The sequence below is a fragment of the Erythranthe guttata genome, chromosome 11, assembly GCF_056151865.1.
Source record: "Erythranthe guttata isolate IM_541 chromosome 11, IM_541, whole genome shotgun sequence".
Classification (NCBI taxonomy): domain Eukaryota; kingdom Viridiplantae; phylum Streptophyta; class Magnoliopsida; order Lamiales; family Phrymaceae; genus Erythranthe; species Erythranthe guttata.
Genome location: NC_142543.1, coordinates 4269457 through 4289494, shown reverse-complemented (window position 1 = coordinate 4289494; position 20038 = coordinate 4269457). Strand labels below are relative to the sequence as shown.

The window sequence follows — 20038 nt, the reverse complement described above, 5'->3', positions numbered from 1 at the left end:
TGCAAATCGAGCGGAACGGAAATTTACATATTCGTAAATTTTCAATTTTCTTATGTCAAGAATGACTTACGTACAGTTCCAATTTGAAAATTTTAAACCTGGAAAATCCGTTCTGAATTTGGAACGTCTTGAAATTTCGGAGTTTATACTGAAAATCTTATCGTGTTTATAATTTTTAAAGATGTATCTGTAAATTTTTTTCGAATTTTTCGAATATGTATTGAATATTTTTTCAGATTTCTATATCTAATACAATTCATAATATTTTTTGAGTAATCTCAATTGTTAAAGAAAATAGCATCAATTTAATTAACGTAAAGCATGTTAGCCTGGGTTTGGCAGCAATTGTCCACGTGGGAGGTTTGGGTATGGGCGGTTCACAATCAAATGTCGTGGGAGATTGTGTTTGTTGAATTGCACTATAAGGCTAAGGTTTAGGTTTTTTCTAACATCAAATTGGTTTAGGACAACTGGTAGCGCCTGAGGTCCTACAAGTGGTATTAGTGTCAAGGTTACGGGGTTCGATTTACCAGCTGCATAAAATATATTTCACCAAGTATAAAATTTATAAAACTTGATATTTATTAATGCAATTTTGTCTTCAACCCCCTTTTTTTTGGCTAAAGATCAAAACGTAGAGAAACACGTAGGGGTAAATTAGTAATTATGATAGCTTTTGACAATTGCTTTAATGAAAGTCGAAACAGATAGATTAAAACCAAGGGTCCCATAACAATCAAATCATTGCTATGCTATAATTATAACTTAAAAAGTCTAATTAATATTGTAGACTCTAGCTAACTTTGTTTTCATGCTTTGGCACGGGGCGAATGGGAAACGAGATAATCTTATGTCAAAAGCCACAACTTTAGCGCAATGTTTGAGCCTTTTTTTATGTTTAATTAATAATTAATAATACTGAAATGGTAAATGTCGTTTCAATTTTATTAATGTCGTTTTGACTTTGAACTTAATTTTGACATATATTTATTTTGATTTTGGCAATATTCGAAACACGAAAACTATAGTCATTTGGGTTAGCTTTCTAATCCAACTTAAATCCGCTAGATTGGATGTCGTGTGACAACAAAGTTATGCATGAATGAGTCACATTTTGAATTTTAGATACATCAATACATCAATAGGCAGTATCCATTGATTCATGTATATCTTTCTCGTCCGACATCCAATTTTGGTGATTCAAGTTGGATTAGAAAACTATCTCAGAATACTACAAATTTTATTTTTCGGGTTTTGCAAAATTTGGAATTAAAAATGATCAAAATCACGTTTGAAGTTGAAACGATATTATTAAAACTCGAACGACATTTATCACATCCCTAATAATAATGTTTTTCTCATCATCTCTTTTGTCTAATAAAATATTTCATCATATCATATATACTTTTCTATAAATAAATAAATAAATAAATAAGATATTCATTTACAAAAGAGAAATGAACAACCAAACTTCAATACTGAATTATTCATACAAACTAGAGACCACACTCAATTAATTATACAATTTTAGCATTATGTATATTACACCCATTAGATGAATGTCATATATTAAATGCATGTGTATACACGATATATATGTATATACAAAATAGAATGAAACACATCATAAAATAAAAATACATAATAGATGATCAATATGATTAAAAATTAATTAGTACGTAATATTATTGTCGACCAACTGCGTAGCATCTTAATGGTTTCTTCATCTCAAGAGAGAGCTTCAAACACTCTCCAAGATCAACCGTTTGCGACGGAAGCCATTTAAACCGTTGCAGAATTCTCGCCAGCCACAGATGAACCGTGGCTAGTCCGAGTGCCTTTCCAGGGCAAGCCCTACGGCCCGACCCGAAAGGAGCAAGCCTCAAGTCAGAGCCCATAATAGAAAAGTCTCCTAATTCAACGAACCTTTCGGGCCTAAAAGACCACGGATCGGCCCATATTGAAGCATCATGAGCTATGGCCCACATATTCACCATTGCGGTCGTGCCAGCTGGAATAAAGCACTTGTCCACGTGGACGTCGTGGATCGCTAGGCGGGCCCACGAGAGTAGTGGGCCCGGTGGGTGTAGTCTCAAAACTTCTTTTACGATGGCTTGTAGGTAAGGGAGATTCGCAATGTCTGAATCTTGAATGTGTCTTGTTTGATGACCGATGTATGCGTCGATTTCGTTTTGCGCTTTGGCTTGAATGTCTTGGTGAAGGACCATTCTAGCCATGATCCATTCGAGGAGTATAGCGATGTTATCGACTCCTCGAAATACCATCTCCTATTATATTATTAAATCAAATATACATTAGTATATATTATTGAAGTTAAATTTGTGCATACTAGTATATAATATGTGTTTTTAATTATTTTTTGCAGTAAAAGGAAAAAAAAGGAAAAATAAAAAAGGTAGATACGCACACGCAGCACACACGATACTAAGTAAAAACAAATGCAAAAAGATCAATCATGAGATTACTATATGTATTATTTAGTCAAAGGTTTTACAAAGTGTATCAACTTTAGCCTTTGACCTCCTTTAGTCAATTTTATATTTCTATAGATCCATTTCACGTGAAATTAACAAACAACTGCCAGCAAATTGACCCCCAGTCTTTGCCAAGACTTTCATTCAACAATTGTTTTTTTTTTTAATTAAAAAAAATTAAGGAAAAACAAATATTTTGCTTTATTTACTTCATCCAAAATAGTTGAAAAACGATAAATTTAAAATTTCCAAAAAAAAGGAGTAATATATACTTTCAATATTAGCGAGGAGCCATGATTTTAAGCCTGTGGGGGCGGAATGCATTAAAAAGTTTATGAGAGGGGCCGTTAAGGCTACTGTATAAAAAAAATTATATTTCTAAACAAATTAATAGTGATTTGAGAAATTTTGGGAAGGTCGTGGCCCCCTGACCCTATACCGACTCCATCACTTACTTTCAATATCTGTTAATTAATCCAACACATCTACAAAATATGCACATAATTCATAATAATGGCTAAAAAAAGGCATAATTCTTTGATAATATTCTCAATTTCTCATTATAGTCTATAAATTTTTTTTACTTTCTAGCTATATGCAAATGATTGTATATATTTTTTTAGTATTTAAAATTAAACTAAACAACAAATTCTTCTTTTGATGCATGCATAGAAATAGTTATAATTAATAATTCCTCATGAACAAGATGAATATATATATATATATATATATATATATATATATATATATATATATATATATATATATATATATATATATATATATATATATATATATATATATATATATATATATATATATATAAAATTAATAAATTGAAAGGAGGAAAGTTTGTCCATACCCATAGAACAGCCACCAAATCTGCATCTTGAAGTTGATCTTCTTCATTCAAAGAAAGCAAAACACTTAGAAAATCATTTCTCAATTTAAAATCACCATCTTTTCTTCTTTCCTTTATAAAATGAGTCACCAAATCACTAACCCTACCTCCTAATTTATTGCACCTTCTCTTCACCCCACTAATATCCAAAAACCCTAATGTAAAGTAATCACCCCAACTAAACTCCCCCATAACCTCATACCCTTCTTTAACCATCAACCCTAATAACTCACCCCCTTCATTATCACTATTAATCCCAAACACACTCTCCAACATATTATCCAAAGAACCCTTTTGCAAGATCCCTCTCAACTCGACGAACCCTCTCTCGTTCATCTCGACGCACACTCTTTCAACCATGTCGTTCGCAATCGCGTGCCTGGAACCCTCGAGGCTAGATATTCTCCTAGGAGAGAACACGTGGCTCGAAGCGATCTTGCGAAGCCGGCGCCAGTAATTTCCGTACGGGGCGAATCCGATGGCTCGATCGAACATGAGCAAGCGCGTGGATTCTTTTATGGGGCGGTTTGAAAAGGCGGGCCCGCAGAGGATCTCCCTGGCGGTTTCTGGGTGGCTACTAATGACCATGCGCACTGAACCAAGGCTAACGGCCATGAGGCGGTTGGCTCGCAGTGAAGTAGCCATTGTGGCTAGGTTTCTATGAGCAAGTGGCCCCATTTGAGGTAGAAACCCTAGGAAATTGCCACAAGTTGTTTTGGGGCCTTTCAAATGGTGGTTTTTAGGGTTTTGGTGGTATTTTTTCCATGCAAAACCACCCGGCACGACGAAACGTAGGTTTAAGAGAAAGGGGATGAAGAGAGAGAAGAAGAAGAAGAAGAAAAGTAGAAGAAGAGTGAGAGAGCATGCAGTGATCATTTGGTAGAAGGATAAGAAACGATATACTAGGATCAAGAAAGCAAACGAGATTATTATTGATGGTTCCATATATTGTAATATTATTGAGGGAATTATAATTAAGGACAGTAATTAATTGATTGAAAGAAAGTTGTAGGTATAGTGGAAATTATGTCTGGAGATGGATATATGAAACTGTTATTTGTTGTGTGTGGGAGTGATAAGTTTATATAGGAAGAGAAAAAGTGGATGATTGGGATTAATTAATCATTGAGTGAATTGTAAAGGAAAAAATAATGTATGTGTTGTTTTGAGTTAATTATTAAAAAAATTTGTCGTCGTGTTGTTGATAATAAAATAGCACGTTGATTTTTCTTTTTTTTTTTTTTTTTGAAGTAAACTAGTAATTATTGTCGTGCATCGCACGGGCTAGCTTTCTAAAAAGGAATAAAATAATTGTTAAAATATATGAAAGAAATAAATTTTGTAACGAGAAATATATCACACCAATATATGGCGGTCATATCAGTGGCGGTCGTAAACCTTGACAATATTGGTGAGGTGGTTTGAAAATACGGGTTTTGAATGGTGCGGCGGTTTGCGATGGTTTGCAGCGGTTTTGTGGCGGTGTGTGCAGGTTTGAGGCAGGTCAAACCAATATATCAGGTCAATAAATTGATTTTTTTTTAATTATCTTATATATAAAAGAAAGAAACGCTGGACAACCGTAAAAAACCTTAATGATATTTCTGTAATTATTTATTTTTAATATTTTTTCTGTATTAATTTTCAATAATTATCAATCTCCTATTTTCCATCAATATATTTCAAATCTTAACATATAAAGATGGAAATTCGATTTATTAAATCTTATAAATCTTAATATGTAAGATTTAAAAAAACCAATGTTATATAAAATATGAGTAATACTACATTATTAAATTTTACTATATTAATGTATTATATTTCTTATTATGTATTAAATTATTTTTTTTCACTTTTAAAATAATATCCCGTGCATCACACGGGGAAAAAATGCTAGTTATTATTATGAGAAGGAAACTAGCTAGGGCTTCTTTTCATTTTTTTTTAAATAACCAAAACCAATCTAAGTCACCATCTCCGTAAGAAAGAAGAACCTAACCAATACTTACTAACCCAAAACAAACCACACTCGTCCGACAACTGCTACAGACTGAGACGACGCTCGGCGGTAGGAATAGAATCGTGTTTAAATATGCATTCTTTGAGTGTTGACAAATAATATTTAGAAATATATTACACTAAATCTAACAACCACTTTATCTCCGATTGACAACTGCTACAGACTGAGACGGCGCTCGGCGGTGGGAATAGAATCGTGTTTAAATATGCATTCTTTGAGTGTCGACACATAATATTTAAAAATATATTACACTAAATCTAACAACTACTTTATCTCCGATTAATTACCACGCCGATTTATCACCGCCTTTTAGAACCGTGGAATTTTACATTATCTCCTGAGATTCTAGTAGATCTTTGATTGGTATTTCATTATAAAAAATGATATAATCTATACAATAAATTAATTACATATGACATTAGGGTCGCTGAAAAAGGGAGTAATTAATAAAAAAAATACAAAAATGTCATTAGGGTTAGTTAGTGTTGTTGAACGTTTTTTTCTTTTATATATAAAAATTGATCACGTTATTAATTTATTTAAGTTCTTATTTTAGATATTCCAAAATATTTTGGAATAATTGTTTTTATACAAATAACCTGGAATAATATCAGTGCACCTGACAAATTTTGGTCTTGTGCAATAACTAAAAAATACACGAAAAATGTAAATACATTAAGCAAGCCGTGTGTGACGAACACAACCTAGAAAATATTGACAATTAGACCTGACCTTGCTCACTTTATTCCAACCAATTAGACCATCATTGTGAGCGCGCTCCCACGCGCGCGCGCGCGCGCACACACACACACACATATATATATATATATATATATATATATATATATATATATTGTTAACAAAAATGATTTTTCATTTAATTTTTATGTTTCAAAGTAATTTCGGGTATGAAAACGATGGAGTGACTATAATATAAATTGGGATACCACTTAAACAAAATGGCAATATATAATTAAAGCTAGTCACGGGAGTATGCATCCATGCATGGGTTAAGTTGCTACAATAGTTCTCGCTCACAAGTTTCATAAGAGAACTTATATTTTGAAAAGGAATAATTATTTCCTCAAGAAAATTGAAAAAAGTGGAATACTTATAATTACGAAAAGATAGAAAGAAACTTTGGAAATTAAATATTTTGTGCTGCGAAAAATGATGAAAGGCGGAATACGTAATAAAAAACCCATTTAGCTAAGCTTATTTTAAACAGCTCATAAGCTCTTACGTCTACTAAGTTGTTTTAAGAGCAGATAAGTTGTTACATCTTATTTGTAAAATTATTTTTTAAGTGTTTGGATAATGTTAGAGAAATATTATCTATATACATTTTTGATTTAGTTAAACCTTAATTAGGTGATTTGATTAGATTCAATCAAGTCTTAATTAGTAATTTGATTAGGGATTTGATTGACGGGGGTGTTAGAGAAATATTATCTATATACATTTTTTATTTAGTTAAACCTTAATTAGGTGATTTAGATTCAATCAAGTCTTAATTAGTAATTTGATTAAATTCAATCAAGTTTTAATTAGTGATTTGATTAGGGATTTGATTAGGTGTAATTATTTTATTCCTTTCATTGTTTCTCTTTTGTATGTATATAAATGTACAAACACTCATTGATGAAATACAAGACAAAATTCATCTTCTTCATTATGTGTTTCATCATTTCTACATGGTATCAGAGCAGAATTAGAAACCAAATTGCAATCTAGATAGAAAAGACCATTATGAGGATTACCCCGACCACTCGTCTTCTTCGTTGATTGGTCCTGAAATATACATCTAGACGAAGAAAAAATTATATCACAATTTGTGGATTTCATAAATTGTGAAATGTATAACAAATTGAACTTAAAAGATTGAATGTAAAAAACATTCGTGAGAATGAAAGTACCAAAACATTTGATAGCGCCTATGTGAGTCACAGACGCGTGAGAGCCATCAGGCAATTGAACATATATGTTTTTACGAATAGGGAATATGAAGAAAAAATGAGAGAGATGTACATATATGATTAGAAGCACCGGAGTCAATAATCCAACAAAATGACGAAAATGTATGATTTTTACCTGCTAAGTGCACTGAGGGTCCACTAGTTTCTTCTTTGGCAAGAAGTATGAGAAGCTTGTTGTATTGTTCGTGCGTGAATGAACTAGCCATAAGAGTGGAGTTGGATGGTGGTGACACTGATTTCTTCACATGTTTGTCGGGAAAGCCATGAAGTTGATAGCATGTAGCAAGAGTATGACCATGTTTGTTGCAATGGTCGCAAAATGGACGTTGACGTTTTCCCGACGGACGAAATTGAGGTTTTGATGCTTGCAGTGCAGCGGCATCAACAATGGGAATTGTGAGAATATTGATCTCTTGTTGTTTTTCTTCTTGACAAACCAAATTATAGATACGTTGAATGGAAGGAAATGGTTCCATCAAGAGAATTTGGTTGCGAATAGCGGAAAAACAATCATGTAGTCCTTGAAGAAATTCCATGGATCGATCTTGATTTTGTTGGTCAATAATGCTTTTAGCATTACCACAAATGCAAGGAGTGATATGGATAATAGAACTGAGTTCATCCCATAGAGATTTGAGTTGCGTAAAATACAATGAAACAGTCATGCTTTCTTGCATGAGGACAGAGATGGATTGTTTCAATTGATAAATTTTTGGAGCATTTGATTGAGAAAAACGATCCTTGAGAGCAGTCCAAATTTCTGCTGCAGTTTCAGCATACAAGATATTTGGACGAATCTCAGGTGAAACCGAATTAAGGATCCAATTTCCTACAAAATCGTTACAACGTTCCCAATTAGAATGTCAGATTTCTCTGTCAGAATTGGGAGTGACCCATCAACGAAACCAAGCTTATTTTTGGCACGAAGTGCCATTATGACTGCACGACTCCATGATCTGTAATTATCTCATGTCAACAAAGGTGTGACAAGGATATTAGAAGGACTATCGGAATGATGGATTGTGTAAAATTCGGTTATGATAGGTGTGGGTGATGATGAAGAAGACTTTGTAGGAAGAAGATTCGGAAATAGAGGGAGAATTGATTAAATCATCAAGTTGAGAGGGTAAGGAAGGAGATGGTGGCGAGTCATCCAAACTCGTAGTTTCATTATGAGGAATAGAATCACTCGAAGGGGGTCGATGAGTGGTGTAGGGTAGTCAAAAGTCCCATTATCATTGATCGGAGTAATTGAAATTGAATCTTGTAAAGATGAATTTGCAAGATCATGGTATGGAAAAAATGACTCATGAAATATGACATCGCGAGAAACGTAAATTTGACGAGTTTTGAGGTCGTATATACGATATCCCTTTTGTCCATAAGGATAACCAACAAAGATGCCAAGTTTTGCTCGTTCATCAAATTTATGTTGAATATTTATATTTTTAGCAAAACATAAACACCCAAAAACTCGAAGAGAGGAATAAGATAGAAGATGTACAATTAAGACTTGATGAGGAGATTTATATTGAAGGACTGGAGTTGGAAGTTTGTTAATGAGAAATGCAGCGGTTAGAATACATTCACCCCAAAAAGAAAGTGGCAAGTTTGCTTGAAATCGTAAAGCTCGAGCGACATCAAGTAGATGTCGATGTTTACGTTCTACAATGCCATTTTGTTGTGGGGTCGCAACACAACTACGTTGATGAATGATTCCATTATCATGAAACCATTTTTGAATTTGTTTGGAAAGAAATTCAGAACCATTATCTGAACGTATGGTTTGAAGCTGAGGAAGAAAAATATCTCCATTTCCGGAATTGAAACGAGGGACTTTTGTGTTAAATTGACGACGGATTAGATTAAAAAAATGGGTTATCATGTTGAAAGTTTCGGATTTGTGTTTCATTCAATAGACCCAAGTGCATCTTGAATAATCATCAACAATAGTTAAAAAGAATCGTGATCCATTTTGTGAGGAATAGAGAAAGGACCCCAAATATCAACATGAATCAATTCAAAACAATGAGAAGAACACGATGTACGTTGAGGAAATGAAAGACGTGCCTGTTTAGCACGTGGACAAACATCACAAATAAAATCCTTATTTGGAATAATATTTTGAGAATTCTTAACAATAAAATCAAAACGATGCCTAGATGGATGACCAAGGCGAGAATGCCATATATCAAATTTATTACATTGCTTAATTAGTAATTTGATTAGGCCTAGATGTAATCATATTTCACTATCCACTGATTTTCCACTAGCAAATTACATTTCTTTCTGTAATTTTCAGTCATTCTCATCGAGCCTTTCTCACAAATGTCATTAAGAATCAAGAGCCGCGACCATATTCTCAAGCCATAAAATCAATTTAATGGCGTGATGCAATGGCCAAGGAAATTCGAGCTCTAAAATCAAGTAACACTTGGTCCTTATGTCAAATTCCACCTGGAAAATCACCTATTGGTTGTAAATGGGTCTTCAAAATTAAATATCGGTCATATGGTTCAATTGATCGATATAAAGCTCGTCTAGTTGCCAAAGGTTACACTCAAATTGAATACCTTCGCACATGTGGCAAAACTAGTTACTGTACGTCTCCTTCTCTCAATTGCTGCCATCAAAAGTTGGTCCATTCACCAACTTGATGTTAACAATGCATTTCTTCAAGGAGATCTTAATGAAGAAGTCTATATGAAACTTCCCCCTGGCTTCTCTCACAAAGGGGAGACTCGTGTATGTAAATTAAATAAATCAATCTATGGTCTTAAACAAGCTTCTCGTCAATGGTTCTCCAAATTCCCAACCACTCTTATTAGTCGAGGCTTTCGTCAATCAATTTCAGACTACAATATTTTTACATATATTCGTAATAAGACATCCATTTTTATACTCGTCTACGTAGATGATATTATCATTACAGGAAATAATGATGATGTTATCTCCGATATTAAAAAAATTCTTGCCAGTTCTTTTTCCATAAAATATCTTGGTAATCTTCGATACTTTTTGGGTATTGAAGTATCTCGTTCTAAACAAGACATTTTCTTATGCCAACGCAAGTATACTCTAGACATCTTATATGATTCCGGGATGACAGGTTCTCGTCCGTCTGATTTTCCAATGGAACCACATCTTGGTTTACGTCCACATGATGGGACTCCTCTTCCCGATCCACCAATCTATCGACGTCTCATAGGACGTCTGCTGTATCTCACTGTAACACGACCTGACATTCAATATGCGGTCAATACTCTTAGTCAATTCATGCAAAATCCGCATTCTACTCATCTTGATGTTGCCAATCGAATTCTTCGTTATCTTAAAGGTACTGTTGGTAAAGGTTTATTCTTTTCTACATCTATTTCTCTCACTCTAGTAGGATATGCCGACTCTGATTGGGATGGTTATCCTACCACTCGTCGGTCTACCACTGGTTATTTCACCATGTTAGGTTCTAGTCCTATTTCTTGGAAAATTAAGAAACAACCAACCGTTTCTGGTTCTTCTGCCGAAGCCGAATATCGTTCTCTCGCTGCGCTTACGTGTGAGTTACAATGGTTAAAATATGTTTTAACGGATCTTGGTTTCAAACCACTCTCAACCAATTCCAGTTTATTGTGATAGCCAAGCTGCTATACACATTGCAGAAAATTCTGTCTTTCATGAACGCACCAAACACATCGAGATTGATTGTCATTCTGTTCAAGAAAAAATTCAGGCAGGTCTCATTGCTCCCTCATACCTACGTTCTAGTGATCAACTAGCAGATATTTTTACGAAACCACTTGGAGGTGAAGCTTATCGACAATTAATTCACTATAATTATAGTGAGAACTTGCAATGGATCCGGTGGATCCGGTGCATCAGCTCAATAAAATGTTCGAAGTAAAGAACAGAAAAAGAAAAATTGAATATGTTTATTTTGCTAATGAGATGTTGTCTATTGCGAAGAGTAATATTCGTGTTGACCTTGAACCAAAACCGTACAACAAATTCAAGATTAAAGATATGGTGGTCGATGATTCCGATGGAAACGATCAAGATGATGGGGGGGGGGGGGGGGGGGAATCTTCCCGACTTTTCTGATCTCTCTCTGCATGATCCGACCAATCTCGGAGACCATCTCGGAGACAATCTCGGAGACCGTTCTAATCCGACCAATCCTCGAGAAGGTTCCAATCCGACCAATCCTTCTTCAGAGCCGGCACATTCTTCCGCTCCAGCCAGTAATCATCCTTCTTCAGAGTTGGCACCTTCTTCTGCTCCGGCCTTTAATCATTCTTTGTCAGAGCCGGCACGTTCTTCCGCTCCGGCCTTTAATCATTCTTTGTCAGAGCCGGCACGTTCTTCCGCTCCGGCCTGTAAACATCCTTCTTCAGAGCTGGCACCTTCTTCTGCTCCGGCCATTAATCACTCTTCGTCAGAGCCGGCACGTTTAGACACGGCCATGGGCCGGTTCATACCGGTTCACGGTTCACTTTTTCCGAAACCGGAACTGGCCCGTAACATGCACGGTTCGGCGGGCCGGGTCGGCCCGCCGGTTCAATCCGGTTCCGGGCCTATCCAGGCCGGTTCCGGGTCGGCTCGGAAAATTTGAATTTTTTATTTTTTTAAATTTTTTTTTTTTTTGAAATATTTGATGAATAAGTAAATTATAGGAAAAATTGGGGTGTGAGGGTATTTATAGGAAAAAATGGGGGGGAAAACAATTCAAAAAAAAGCAAATAACGGCCGGTTCACCTGGGCCAGTTCACCGGGCCGGTTCGGGCGCCGTTATTTGCTTTTGTTTGAATTTTTTTGAATATTTTTTTTTAAATCCGGGTGAATCGCCGGGCCGGCCCGACTGTTCACGGTTCACCATTTCATTGAACCAGGCCCGTCCCGGAGACGACGGGCCGGTTCACGGGTTCCGGGCCGGTACACCGGTCAACGGGTCGTCAACGGGCCGATTCGGGCCGGTTCCGGGCCCAGAACCGGCCCATGGCCGTGTCTAGGCACGTTCTTCCGCTTCGGCCAGTAATCATCCTTCTTCAGAGTTGGCACCTTCTTCTGCTCCGACCATTAATCATTCTTTGTCAGAGCCGGCACGTTCTTCCGCTCCAGTCACTACTCAGAACCCCAGTCAGCCTCTAAGGCGTTCTCTTCGAAACAAAACAACCACAGAAATCGCCCCTTCTCCGCCGAGGCGTTCTCCAAGGGAACAAATAAAGAGACCGGTGTACGCAAACAAGGCTGGTCCGGGAAAAAAAAAAGTTTAATAGACCCTCTAGAGCAACAACAACGACTACGAGCTCCAGTCAAACTTTAGAGGACGGCGACCAAACTTTAGAGGATGGTGACGGTGTTGAAGAGGATGTCAGTCGTGGTCATCTTGTGCCTGACAACCCTACATCTTAAACCCCTCATTCACGATATTCCCAATTCCTCCGGTAATCATCTTCCTGGCTTTACTTCTCCGAACAACAATGATCCACCTGGCCCTTCTCAAAACTCTATTGTAATTCCGAGGAATCCTTCTCCGAAAGACAATGATCCACCTGGCCCTTCTCAAAACTCTACTGTAATTCCAGATCACCGTCCTGGCTTTACTCCTCCTTCGAAGAAAAATGATGCACCCGGGCCTTCTCAGAACATTAATGACCAGAGACAACTACGTAAAATTTGGAAGGGTGTGATTGAACATGTTGTTTTTGTATCCTCTACAATCGAGGTACTTCTGGACAAGTTTCCTATCCAGCAAAATAATGGGATCAGTTGTGAAGAATTGAAACGCAGAGCAGTTGATATCATGAGACAAAGACACTATGAATACGTTGATAACGAATACTGTGAGGTGTGCTTATCTTTAGATGTGGACCTAATATACCCTCGTCTGCATAGTTTTTTTGTAAAAACAGCCCGTCTGCTGATTTGCAACATGGTATCAGAGTCAGGCCAAATGAAAAGGTCATGAGTTCGAATCCCAGCCACCCATTTCAAATATTTCAAGTTCAAAGCTTCAAATGTAATTCGCCTGCACTTGAGGGGGCGTATTGGAGATATTAATATTAAATAATATATTTTACTAACAACTTAAGCTTTTGGTTGAGATGGTCATTCAACATGGTATCAGATCCCTAATCAAATCACTAATTAAAACTTGATTGAATCTAATCAAATCCCTAATAAAATTACTAATTAAGACTTTATTGAATCTAATCAAATCTCTAATAAAATACTAATTAAGACTTGATTGAATCTAATCAAATCACCTAATTAAGGTTTAACTAAATCAAAAATGTATATAGATAATATTTCTCTAACAGATAATGAGCTTATAAGTTGTTTTTACTCCTTATAAAATCTTAAATAAAAATGGGGTTGATGTATTTTTTCTAAAGGATCTTATCGGTTGTCCAACAGCTTTTTTTTTTTTTTTTAATTTAAAACTTTTTTTCTTAAATTACTAAACTCTTTAAAAGAACATATAAGTTATAAGCTCTTAAACATCTTTAAATGTGAATAAGTTTTCTTCTTAATCCTGGGGGCGAGGGATTCGCCTTTTTGGTGCAAGTTTTCTTCTTAATTAATTATCACTATAAAAATCTTCCGATATGTTTACCGTCGTTCTATTCAACCGGCGATCGAGGAGCCAAGTCACCAAAACTTGTACATCCGATTTGTTTGCTCTATATATGATAGGTGAATAGTTTTATAATATATTTCCTTAAAACAAAAAAATAATAATAATAATTATAATATATTCTTTTACATATTATAATATACTAAAAATTCTAGGGTTTAGACAAAAGAAAAAAGATGAGGAGAAAACAAAGTGAGGAAGCAAGCAAAGAACATGACTAAGCAATCGCTATGTCCGTACACTTTTCTGAGGTGCAATCAAAATCTCTTTTCGTTCTACAAGGTCAAGAAACGGTCTACATTCATTCTTTTTATGGTAAGTTGAGTGTACATATTATTTACTTTAAATCAACTTGATGGTATAAAGTTTCCAATTATACTGACCAATCGCGCTTAATAATTTTTAATAGGGTTAGTTTAGATGAATCGAGTCGAATTTATTTGTATAAATTGTTATCGAGTTTTTAAATTTGTGTTTCAGCTTGGTTTGATAAGCAATAAGGTCAAACTCGAACAAGCTTTATTGGTCGACTACAAATCGATTTCGAGTAGCTTGATTTTTTTTATTTTATTAAACATATTTTTATTATTTTTTTGATCTGAGCTAGGCAGATTCTAATTATAGGCGATAGAAATGATTAAGTATTAATTGATATTTAAAATTTATTAATAGTTCAACAATTCGAACAAGCATAAGGCATAACTATACTATGGCATAAGTCATAACTATATTACTCCACGTGGTTCAAATATTTCTTGAATTTGTCACAATTGTATCATTTGACATAGTTTGTATATTTGCTAGAATTTTTCAACGTATTATTGAAATGTCTTAAATCAATTATTATTAAATTAGATATTGAGTTCTTTTATCAATTTTTTACTTATCTCCTCTAACTTCAATAATTTTAAAAATACTATTTTTTTCTTTTTGTATATTTAAACAAATGTTATATATATATATATATATATATATATATATATATATATATATATATATATATATATATATATATATATATATATATATATATATTTAAACTATATCTGTCACGAGACACCGTAAACTTTTGATTTACCTTGTTTATTTTATTAATATTGTAGTTATATATCTCCAAAAATCTCAACTAATGAAAATAAAAAATCTAGTTCAGTCGTGCTCGTCAGAGCGAATTGATGTGTATATTATATAACAAACTCCGTTTTTACTAATTTTTAAAATTCACCTTGACCCCCGAATTCCTCATAAACGACCTTGATTGAGCTCGAGTTTAAATTGAACTCGATAACCAGCTTATCGAACGAATACGTATTCAAGTTTGATTCGCTACATAAACAAATAGAGCTCCAACGAACTTTTGAAACGATCCCCTTCCATTTTGCTCTAAACAAGCAAAAACAATTATCCAAATAAGATTCAATTTTAAAAATTCCTAAAGCATATATCAAAGTAACTACTTATTTATGGTTTTGAATATATATTTATCTATGCAAAAATATAAAAGCTAAAAGACGATGTGTGGCCATCTCCCATTGGCTAGTTTATACTTTACCTTTTCTATTTGCATTACTCTCTATATATATATATATATATATATATATATATATATATATATATATATATATATATATATATATATATATATATATATATTATATATAATTAGAAACATACTTTATAAAAGGTATGGCTCCGATTTGGTTAATTAAAAGACTTCCGCACTAACTCCAATTACTTTGCAGAGACTAATGGCAATCCTGGAATTAGAGCAGCACTTAATTATATGCTAAAAATCATATCAAATTAATTAAATAACCAATTATTTAATAGAGTAATATATAGGGACCATCACACTATCTATATTATTTCATCCACGTGTAATAGGCTTTCATCTAGGCATAAAATATTGATTAGTGATATTAAATCATTATTAGAGTTTGTTTGGATGAACGTATTTTAGAATGAATTTAGTTTAATCCCCACTTTGCACCCTAAAGATGTAGTATTTTTGACATTTTGCATCCTTGAAAAAAATTAATAGCACTTTGCACCCTTGAAAGATGATGATAAATTATCACAATGCACCCTGAATTGTATATTCAAAACTAAATGAGGATAATTTCAAAATTTTTTTCAGAGTGCAAAATAACCAATTATATTGTTATTTTCTTCTGCATGCAACATAAAATTTGACCGTACAAAATGCAACATATATATTGCACGTGATTGGTGAAAATATTTCGTACAAATCCTTGGAAAAATAAATAAATGTTCAAATAATTTGGTAACAAAATAGCTTGAGTTATTTTTGTTTTTTGTAAAATATATGGTGTGAAAAAAATAATATATGGATGAGATGTATTTTATTTTTGCATTTTATAGTTTCAAAATGATTGATCATGAATACAGAAAAGGGATTGAAATAAGACATCCTAAAAAGTTACCACTAAAAATATTAAATTACCTTCGTTGGCTTTAAAAATTTATTCACTTGTACATTATGCATGATTTATTGTGTTTCGAGGGAGCAAAGTGCTATCAATTTTTTTTGAGAATGCACGGTGCCAAAAAACTATTTTTCAAGGGTGCAAAATGGAATTAAGCCAATAAATGTCGATTGTTTGCTTAAGAGATTTAAGGAGATATTTTTTTTCTTCCATTTATATGGGTGAATTAGAAACATATTACAATAACTCAAATATAACTTATGAGAGTTAAGGATTTAAATTTTAGGGATAGATACAGGTTACTCTTTGAAACTGTTTGAGTGGTCGCAAATACCCCCTTAAACTATAGGGTAAATTACAACGATCCCTGAGGTATAGTCAAATTACGAAAAAAATCCCTTTTGTTTGGATAATTACATCTACCCCTCAACTATGAATCTTCTTACACCGCCATCCTTATGGTGTCAAATTCAATATAATCATATATATTCCGTGGAATGTGCTCTAGTTTGTACTCGTTCTGTGTAAAAATACAGTTTATGATGCACCATAATTTGATATATATATACAAGCCATAAAATACATCTTATGATCATCTTGCTTCAAAATGTGGAACTCGAATGATAAGACGGGTACAAAAGTGATAATATTCCATATAATCAAGAAGATTCCACTAAATTTGAAACCGCAAGGATGGACGTGTAAGAAAAATTATAGTTGAGGGGTTGTTGTAATTACCCAAATAAGAGCAGGGTTTTCGTAATTTTATCATACCTCAGGAGTGGTTGTAATTTACCCTAAACTATATTATGTCGCACTTACCCTCTTAAGATTAACCGATGTTATGTTTTCCATCCAATGTAGGTGACACAGAAATAAATCTTCCATTTTTTTGGTTTCCATAAAAGTTCCTTAATCGATAAAGATTAAGACATATATTTACAAAAGTTTGTGGAATGAGCAAAACTAATATTCAAAAAATGTAACTATAAAATACCTAAAACAAATCATAATTCTAGGGCACAATCCCTTCAGCCCCTTGCTAGGTTCGCCTCTGGCTGTATTATGTAATACTACTAATGTAGTACTGACACGGAAACAACGACACAGAGAAACGGTATGTTTCGAAATGGGGATACGCGAATTTGGGAAAAATGTGTAAATATTAAAAGTATAAGGGTATATTTATAAATATTCTATATAATTGTAAACATATATAAGTTTTTCCATTTATATATAATCTTTTTTTATATATTTTTATACAAACATATTCAAAATAAATTTTGCTACCAACTATCAATTTGCAATTAATCATTAAATCATGTAAATAATTTAGGAAACAACAAAAATATATGAAAATTTGACATTCAGACATATTTCTAATTTTTTAAAAATTGCAAAATAGCTAATAAGGTGTCCGGCATGTATTTTCAAATTTCCGACACGAAACATTTTCGAAACACAGAAACGTTTAGAAGTTGAAATTTCTGTACTAAGTAGAATACTTCATAATTTAGTATAGAAAGTTAATTTATCGCCTTCATCACTCGAGATGAATTTTCATTTAAAAACCTTGAGTCAATAAATATTATCAATTTTGAGGTCTCAAACTTATTTCCATTTTTTTTTTAAGTATTCTATTATTAAAGAATTTTCCAAACAATATCACCTTACATTATTTTTTTATTAATTCAGAAGCCAAATAAACCTTGTTCTCCATGTTTTTAAAATGAATGAATCTGGAACCAACCATATATGTGCATTGGGTAAATCTACACTCTCGTATAATAGTTTACAATACATACACGACACGTAAAACGAACTAGAATTTAGAATTCTAGATCTTATAAGTAGGTGTCTCTCCGGATAATCCACGAGAATATGCTCTTCTTCTTTTTTTTCTCTTTTTTTTTTCTTTTTTGTTTCTTTTTTCTTACTTAATTGTTCTGGCAGCATCTCCTTAGAGATGATCCAACCAAAAGTGTAATTAGTTAGTGGTAACAGTAAGTTTAAATATTAAAAAGAAAAAAAAAACTTTAAATCCATCTCTGTAGCACACAAATTATTTATTATTAGTTAATAAAATATATATATATATTTTTTTAGGAAATTTAATATAATATATAAATAACCGTTATTGTGTGATGAGATTCCTTTCCACTAATGTAAAAAGTGAACCTCATGAATCTGCCAGCCCAACACCCCACTTCATTCCATTAACAGAAAGTTTCTAATTTTAATTTTTTTATTTGTTTATTAAAAAGAATCTATTATATTTAAATGGATTTGGAGATGGAGGCTGATGAGTAATCAATCGTATGTGAAATATATAGGTTTAGATTTAACAAATTGAATTTCTATCTTTATATATTAAGATTTGAGATATATTGATGGAAAAAAAATAAGAGATAATTGTTGAAAAATAGTACAGAAAAAATATTAAAAATAATAATTACAAAAATATCATTAGGGCTTTTTAGGGTTGCCCAGTGTTTCTTTCTTTTATATATAAGATGTAATTAAATTATTACGATAAGAATTTATTTTGTGGGCCTAGTTAGTAATGAATTTTATGAGATTGGATTAATTTTTATTGACTAAATAAGAGGTGGTGTTATTTCCACCTTTAAAGTATCTCAATTTATCACAAAGATTTTTTTTAGGGGTTATTTTATATACCCCCTAGCCATCAAATAAACTAGGGATAAACTCAAGCCCAAATCATCATTTGACATACCCCCTAAAGAAGCGAAAGTACTATACTACCCTTATATACAATTTTCGGCCAAACTGCATTCAGCATTTCTGGTCCTGTATTTATCATTTTCGATGATTTATTTATTATATATATATATATATATATATATATATATATATATATATATATATATATATATATATATATATATATATATATATATATATATATATATATATATATATATATATATATATATATATATGTGTGTATATTTATTTATTTATTTATTTTTTTAATTTTTTTTAATTTTTTTAATTTTCAAAACAATATGTTTACTGTACTGAAAATAACTACATGTAACTATAGTACCTATAGTAATTCGTAGTTATGTTCGTTTTTTCCCCCATATTTTTAGTCGATCAATTGGATACACACACGAATACTGGCTTATACAAAAGAAATTCATAAACCCCAGCAAAAATTTAAAAATGTCAATATTTTTATTATAAATCACCTCAAAATCCAATAAAAATACAAAATCGAAAATACACAAATATATGCATATATAACTACATGTTACTATATGTATAGTAATGTATAATATATACAGTTGGTTGAACACTGCTTCACATGTAACTTCAACCAAATTTTTGACACCTTCAAGCAGAAATTCAATGGCTTTCATTAAGCTGCAATTGCAAAATCAAAAAAAAAAAAAAAATTTACTTAGTTGCAAATCAACAAAATTTGAAGAAACATCAAAACACTCAAAAATCAACAAACACTAAGAGATAGAGAGATAGAGAGAGAGATTATTGCTGGGAATATTTTATTTGTATTCTTAAAATATAGATCTCGGCGAGA

General features: G+C 32.9%; 1 protein-coding gene across 1 annotated transcript; it reads right to left on the bottom strand.

Annotated features, from left to right (window-relative positions):
* Positions 1 to 1446: 1446 nt before the first annotated feature.
* On the bottom strand, positions 1447 to 4436 carry LOC105970877 (cytochrome P450 78A5-like). The gene is made up of 2 exons (XM_088825684.1): positions 3358 to 4436; positions 1447 to 2288 (listed from the first exon to the last, which is right to left on the bottom strand). Exons 1-2 carry the CDS (start codon positions 4339 to 4341, stop codon positions 1686 to 1688), a joined length of 1587 nt encoding a protein of 528 aa, XP_088681810.1. The 5' UTR covers positions 4342 to 4436; the 3' UTR covers positions 1447 to 1685.
* Positions 4437 to 20038: the final 15602 nt, after the last annotated feature.

Excerpts from the sequence above, each read along its gene's own strand:
- LOC105970877 (XM_088825684.1), bottom strand. The coding sequence starts at position 4,341 with ATGGAACCATCAATAATAATCTCGTTTGCTTTCTTGATCCTAGTATAT. Across the intron at positions 2,289-3,357 it reads ATTTGGTGGCTGTTCTATGG|GAGATGGTATTTCGAGGAGT; the intron begins GTATGGACAAAC and ends ATAATATAATAG.